We start from the raw sequence: 7,400 nt of genomic DNA, 5'->3' as shown, positions 1-7,400 counted from the left end.
TGAATATTTGATATTGTAATTATTATTATTTATTTTTTTAAACGTGCTAACTAGCAATGGTTCACATTCGCCTCGCTAAATATTTTTAGAAACAACCTCGCAGTTGCCACGGTGCATTTGTTCATTTAAACTTCCCGGTGCACTGTCAAATGATTCCTTTCCGGTTTCTCACTTCCGGTCGAGACGCAACCCGATCAGAAGCGTTTACGGAGCGTCGGCGTCTCATGGTTCCGCCGTGGAAATGGCCTCCTCTGGTCACCTAGCTCTAAATGCCAAATGAGGCGATATCTGCCGGAGTCGACCGAGAGAAGATAGCCCCCCCTAACCCCACACCCACCACCCTTTCGGAGCCGCTAGCTTAACCCCCCGTCGAGCGTCGGGAAGTTTGTTTTCGGTAATTTCGAGTGGGGTGACCAGGCAGAAAAAAAGAGAAAACAACAATGCCACATTTCTTGTGGTCGGAGTCGCTGTCGCCCGCTCAACTTAAGCGGCTGGAGGAGCACAAGTACAGCGCCTCCGGTCGATCCCTGTTCGAGCCGCCGTGTCAAATCTACTGGAACTGGCTGGTGGAGCAAATACCGACATGGGTCGCGCCGAACACCCTGACTATCGTCGGACTGCTGATCAACATCTTCTCCACGGTGGTGCTGATGTATTATTGTCCCACGGCCACGGAGGAGGTGAGTGCGTGTCGACCTTGGCGCAAATAATAATAATACATTTTAAGAGAAGCACAAAGTTTGTGCGCGGGGACGAGCCCCGGTTGAGTTTCCTTCCCTGGCGGTGGCGTTCGGGAAATTGCGCAATTCGCCGTTACGTGGCGACCGGGCGCGCGACCCCCCACGCGACCCACGGGACACGATCCGGGGTTTCTCCCGGTGCAGCGGTCTGCAATTCGGCGTGTATTTCAACCCCACAGCGTCTCGTATTTTAATGATATCTCCACCGTGTGGAGCGGGTCTGTCACCCTCCACGGTAACAGCCCTGCTGTTTTCATGCCCTGATTTTTTGTTTGTCGGTTTTAACGTTAAACCGAAAGAGACACCAGATGATTGTGTAAGAATCCTAAATCCCGCGAGGACTCTTTAACCGGTCCCCCGGATCAGGGAATAAATTTAACGTGACGTGCTCGTCACGGTGGTTGTCAGCTTTGACGTGTGTGTGTGTGTCCTCGTGTGCGGTCGTCTGCCCCGAATCACGTGATGCGGCAGTGCTCAGAGTAAAGACACATTTTAAGGAATATTTGTCTCTCTTTCTCCCTCAGCTAGCGAGCAGGCTGACTGTTCAGTAACTGAGCACAACAGCAAAACATGTTTAGATGACTAAGCTGATGGCAAATGTCCCCGCGGGCCCTGCAGCGGAGCTGTGACCTTTGACCCCACAGTCCACTTCTGTCACCGGGTTCACCCGCTAATCGGGACTGCCGGTGTGATATCAGATTCACACCTTTGACCGATCCAATCGTGACGACCTTGCGACCGAGTCCACAGTCCGTGCAGCACGCGGTTTCTCTCCCTCACAAGGCTCTTCTGTCACACATCTTTGAGAGCAAACATATTCGAGAAATTCATAAGGACCAGTGATCACCGGTCAGAGAACTTAAGTGTTTACCTCTGAGATAACCGGCCCCCGCCAAGACGGCATTAGACCCTTGATCCCTCCGGAAACACACACACACGCACACAGACGTGTGGCCGGCTGTCCAAGTCAATTTAGTTAATAGATCTTCAAAAGTAGCCTCATCCGGTAAATATGTAGCGTTAGTTAAGCGTGATAGTCTATTCACTCACCAGTCCGCGCCAAAACACTGCATACTTTTATTTAAATAGGACTATTTTATAAGACACTGTCATTATAAGACAGTATGTGATGCCTTCAAATGTCTTGTTTCCAATCTTTGAAATTAAGATGTGCAACAAAATGTTCACTTTATATAATATATGAATAACAAGCGACTAGGATTAGGGATTTCTTTTTTTTTTTTTAAAGAACTTCAAGCAATCAGTTATCAAATGAGTCGCATACTATTTCTATTTATCAAATAGTTTATTATTTAGCCTTGGTTTTCCTGCGTGTGTTGCTTCACATATACGACAAGGCCGTGATCCTTTCCTTGTCTAAATCCGCTCTCTCCCACCTCCACACTCCCAGGCTCCGGCGTGGGCCTTCATCATGAGCGCCCTGGGCCTGTTCATCTACCAGTCTCTGGACGCCATTGATGGGAAGCAGGCCAGGAGGACCAACAGCAGCTCGGCTCTGGGGGAGCTCTTTGACCACGGCTGCGACGCCGTCTCCACAGGTGCTTTGCGTCCACTAGTCAACCCAAAGCCAAGCCACCGTTTTTTCTTTTATTTGCAGAATCGCGCTGCGTTAGTGGATCACGGCACAGAAATGGATTATTAGTTTGTCTGTTCTTTCTTCCTTCAGTCTTCGTTGCTGTGGGAACATGCATTTCGTGTGGCATAGGAAGACACCCGGACTGGATGTTCTTCTGTGGTTTCATCGGGATGTTCATGTTCTTCTGCGCCCACTGGCAGACCTACGTGTCCGGGACCCTGCGCTTCGGCCTGTGAGTCACGTTTTAGTTGAGTTATTTTATGACCGTATTATTACCCATGCTGTAGTATAATTGTGACACCGCCACCTTGATGATCACGAGCCTCCCTGTCGTCTTCTTCCCAGGATTGACGTCACAGAGGTGCAGATCGCCATCACCATCATGTATTTGATGTCGGCTTTCGGAGGCGTGAGCCTTTGGCAGGCAACGGTAACCGAGAAGCCACCAACGGATGCTTGAATACCGACGCGCGCACGGGAGCACTTTCATTTCACCTCGTGTAGCCTTTTCTTCTGTCGCCTTTTACACCAAATTAAGATTTCGAATCAGTTTGTAGTCGTCATCCTAGTCCTTGAATAGAATTTGTGTTTCGCTTTTACTCTGCTGCCTTTTGGAGGCTTGACTTAACAGCACATGAGAGGTGTGAGAAGGTAAATATCTGTAGCTAACGCCATGGCAACAGGTCATCCACCGGACATGATCTGGCTCAAAAAGCTGATGATGTCTCTCGCATTTCTTATTTGCTTCGCCCTCCCACGCCGCTCCTCACGCCTGCGGCTTCGACATGAGCACCGGCCCTCTCGCTGCGAGGAGAGTGCGATGTGCCTTTTGCCTTAATCTCCCCCTCCCCTTTTTTCCGTAGTTGCCCGTCATCGGAATACAGATGTTCGTCTTCCCCATCATCGGCATCAGCGGCGGGGCCCTCTACTCCTGCTACAACTATTTTTACGTCATTTTGAACGGAGGCGTTGGCAAAAACGGCTCCACTGTGGCTGTAAGTCCACAAACGTATTCACACCCTGCACACCAATCCGCCGGGTCTCCCGTACCTCTGTTGTGACGCGTGCTTAATCCCGCCGGCTCCGTTTAGGACACCAGTGTGCTGAGTCCCGGTCTGCACATCGGCCTCGTCCTCACCCTGGCCTTCATCATTTTCAAGAAGTCGTCCAGCCAGCTGTTTGAGCTCCACCCGTGTTTGTACCTGCTCGCCTTTGGCCTGGTCACCTCCAAGATCTCCAACAAGCTGGTGGTACGTTCATCATGTCTGATTTAAATTCAATTAAATCGGTGCGCATTTTAAACAAACCGTTTAAAATCACCGGACGCTTTTGTTCCGGTTGCTATGGTAACGGCTCTGGTTGCGAGAGCTGTTCAGCAGCTACTTTGCAGTGTTTTGGTTTGTAACTGTGTGCGGAAGCCATTTAAATCTAGTGCAGGAATAGCAATGACAACAACAGAATACTGTGCTGGGACGATTACAGAATTTAAACGTATCAAGCATATATCAAATTAACCAGAATATTGGGTTTGATGCAATGTTTATCTCAAGAATTGGAACTATCTAAGTCAATAATCGTAATGCCAACTAACAGAGTTCATTGAGTTATGGACTCTCACTGTTGCATTCATGGGGCGTCGCCTGTTTTGAGTTGTTTCTCGTGTTTCGTGTTTGGTCAGAACGTACATGTGTGTCAGTGCTTCTCTTTCCCCGTCTCGTTTGTCTGTGTAGGTCGCACACATGACCAAGAGTGAGTTGCACCTCCCGGACACGGCCTTCGTAGGCCCCGGCCTCCTCTTCCTCAACCAGTACTTCAACAGCTTCATCGATGAGCATATAGTCCTGTGGATCGCCATGGTCAGTGTTTGACGCACGCTGTCAACATTACACACCGAGTGAAAACCACCAAATAGCATATTAGCACGCCTAATTGTATTTAGAGTGATGCGTTGTGATGACAGCTGAATTGAACCAGGGATTAAGTAGGAACTGGCGGTGCAGGTTAGCACTTGCTTTAGAAACAAGACACACAGGTTCTCAGGCTCGTTTGCTTAAACATCAACCGTCTAATCGGGAACTTGAGTCATTCCGCTATATTTCATGTATTAGACCAGTGAGATGACTTGAGACAAACGTTCTTTTGATCAGCTCTATCCCGAAGAAGTGTCTTATTGCCATTTCAACCACAAATCCCACAAAATGCATTAAGCTTAAACATGTTACGAAGTTCCTGCAATTTTTGATTAAATTGTGTATAAGACACCTCTTGTATTTATATATAATTGATCTACATCTGGTATTATATTTCACCAGCTGCAACATCAGGTGTGATTTGCACGGTTTATACGTGGAAGCAGAACTAGAGGAGGGCACAAGGCGGAAGGAAAATACGTTAACATTCCTGGAACAGAACAACTGAGTTGTTGTTTTTTTGAGCCCCTAAAGGATCTACACACCCACACTGGTGTTTCCAGTTATACTGGCTGATTAGAACACAAGTCATGGCAGGAAAGCCTGCTGGCTCACTGGACCCTTGAACCATTCTTACTGCTACCAGTGCCTTATCTCTATGATAGGGCTAAATATCTACGGGGTAAAATAGCAAATTCAATAATACTTAGTATAAGTATTCCTCAAAGGACCGTTTGGGAACCCTTACATCGGCACAAAGCAATTTAGCACTGCAATTAAATAGATTAATGGAAAAAATACCACTTTTCTCCTCCCCGTTTAGTCATTGAACAAAAAACTAAAGTGGATGATCATGCAAGAATGAAGCACTTTATTTAAAGCTTTTTAAAAGAAGTTTACAGGTTTGTCTGTATTTCATACCAGCAGCAAATGACCATTAATGCAGCGTTTGACGTTTGATCCTCTCCATCTTTATTCAGGTCTTCTCCCTTCTGGATCTAACGCGCTACTGCACCGGCGTGTGCCTCCAGATCGCCTCCCACCTGCGCATCCGCGTCTTTAGCATCACGCCGCCGAGCCAGCTCCACCGCGACTGACGGCCTGCCCGGCGGGAGGAGGCGGGGGGAGACGCGGATCTCTCCCCGCTCCTGAAAGCAGACGACGAGGAGGAAGAGAGAGCCTCCTCGACCCCGAGCCACTGCAGCCTTGACAAAGTGACCACTTCTGATTAAAAACTGCCTCCTCCACAAGAAGGAAACATATAAACGACTCACATCACTACAAACCAAAAAGGGAAAAGGAAAAAAAAAAAAGTTTTGAAAAGCATGGATCTGTTGAAACTGGAAGTGACGTGGAACCAGTTTCCCTTGAATTCCTCATCGGCTGTTGTAGCCGACAAGTTTTAATTTTGAAATCATCGCATGTGTTCAGAAAAATACAGTTCAGAGTTTTACATCTTCGTCCTGCTTATTCAACTCGAATACCAAAATATTTTTCTAACAGGTACTTTATAGTTTGGGCCGATATTAAAGATATTATCTACTTTAAATTTAAATATGTGGGGTTGTCATATATTTCGGAATCATGAGTGCAATAAGGTGAATCTCTTTAATATATGCCCAAACTAAATGCATCGGCTGTTGAAAGCTTTCTTGATTTGTTTTGATTCATTGAAATGAATGTGACTCAATCTGGCAAAAATCAGGGCTCAAAAACCCAAATGAAAAGTAAAAAAAAAAAAAAAACATGACCTCTAAAACCTCAAATAATTTCCAATGAATTTTGCAGTGTGGACTGGCAGGTTGTCATCGCGTCGGGGCGACAGTCTGTGTTAGTGCTGAAAACAACGACAGGTTTTCTATCAGGCGTCTCCTACAAACCCCTTTCAATCAATATCGTCCTTCCCAGTTACTCATCTCATCCTTCAATACTGGAAAAATAAAATACACCCCCCACCTCCCCCTCCACCCCCCTTTGCCTTTTAGAGCGCCGTCGACTGATGAAGCATTAACACACGACTTGTTCTGCTTTCTCTGTTCTTCTCCCTGAAGGGCTAATAGCTAATTATATGTGATTGTACAGAATTCAACTGAAAACGCCTTAAATATTTTTTGTTGTAATTACGGTTTGACTTGTGAATATTTAAGACAGCTTTGTACATTTTCCTTTTTTTCACTGAAGTATCAAACCAGATGCAACAGTAGTAATAATATGCCACTGGACTTGTTCACACGTAAGGTTTCTTCACTTATACAAATGTATATTATGTATGGGGGACTGATCCATTTTGGTTCTTGAAGCTATGTTGGTTTATCAGTCATTTCATCTGATTAAATCTCATTGAGTTGTGTAACCTGGTTTATTCATATTTCAGGTTATTTTGGTTCAAAAGGGATAGTAGTGCTGGTAAAAGGATAAAAGACAATGGTACTCTTGAATTTGATTTGAAAAAGTGTCCTCTCAGTTTCTGCTGCTGCAGGATCACGGACTATAAAAGATGGGCTCGTCCCAAACATGATTTCAGTAAATTTACGATGGACTTTGGAACTATGCATTGAAGTGTACAACCTTCATTTTACCACCATGTTGCACTGTTCAATAATACAGTAAAACACCTTTCTACTAACAGATACTGTATGAGTGGAAAAGATTGTAATAAAGACAATATTTTTCATGTGATGCGTTATTGTCCACGCTGAACCATTTACTTCAGGTGGCAATCTGAAAGATCCTCATTTAAATAAATAGTCAAAGGGAAAACTATTTTTCAACTTGACCCTATTTACTCATGCGTTTGTGTCTGAATATTTAAAAGGGGACAATTTGTCAAATTGATCAAGTACTAGAACTACTGGAAAGACATTTGGTTGAAATGTAATTAATCACTAGATAAGTATACAAATATTTCATATATTTTTTTATTTGGAAAAACTAAACGATTGGGGTCCGACAATCTATCAGCTTTCTCTGCCTCGACGTTATCAAAGTCTCGCTCAAACAGAAGTCGCGTTCTGAAATCCCGCGATAGGACGCGTTGATTGAATACAATTTGCCTATTAGGCGCCATCGTTCGCTCTTTGCGCAACGATTATACCACAACGGAGCCTTATACGAGCCGCTAGCTTCATGAACGTGAGTATACGAGCAGTAGCC

General features: G+C 45.4%; 1 protein-coding gene across 1 annotated transcript; it reads left to right on the top strand.

The window, feature by feature from the left end:
- The first annotated feature begins 151 nt into the window (after positions 1-151).
- On the top strand, positions 152-6,921 carry chpt1 (choline phosphotransferase 1). Its single transcript, XM_040174125.2, has 8 exons — positions 152-680; positions 2,152-2,299; positions 2,428-2,569; positions 2,683-2,767; positions 3,201-3,332; positions 3,429-3,587; positions 4,068-4,193; positions 5,228-6,921. The coding sequence occupies exons 1-8, from the start codon at positions 441-443 to the stop codon at positions 5,342-5,344; spliced, it is 1,149 nt and encodes a 382-aa protein (XP_040030059.1). The 5' UTR covers positions 152-440; the 3' UTR covers positions 5,345-6,921.
- The last annotated feature ends 479 nt before the right edge of the window (positions 6,922-7,400 follow it).

The sequence above is a fragment of the Gasterosteus aculeatus genome, chromosome 4 (genome assembly GCF_964276395.1).
Source record: "Gasterosteus aculeatus chromosome 4, fGasAcu3.hap1.1, whole genome shotgun sequence".
In the NCBI taxonomy this organism is placed as follows: domain Eukaryota; kingdom Metazoa; phylum Chordata; class Actinopteri; order Perciformes; family Gasterosteidae; genus Gasterosteus; species Gasterosteus aculeatus.
Note: the sequence above shows the minus strand (reverse complement) of the source record. Positions and strands in the feature narration are given on the sequence as shown.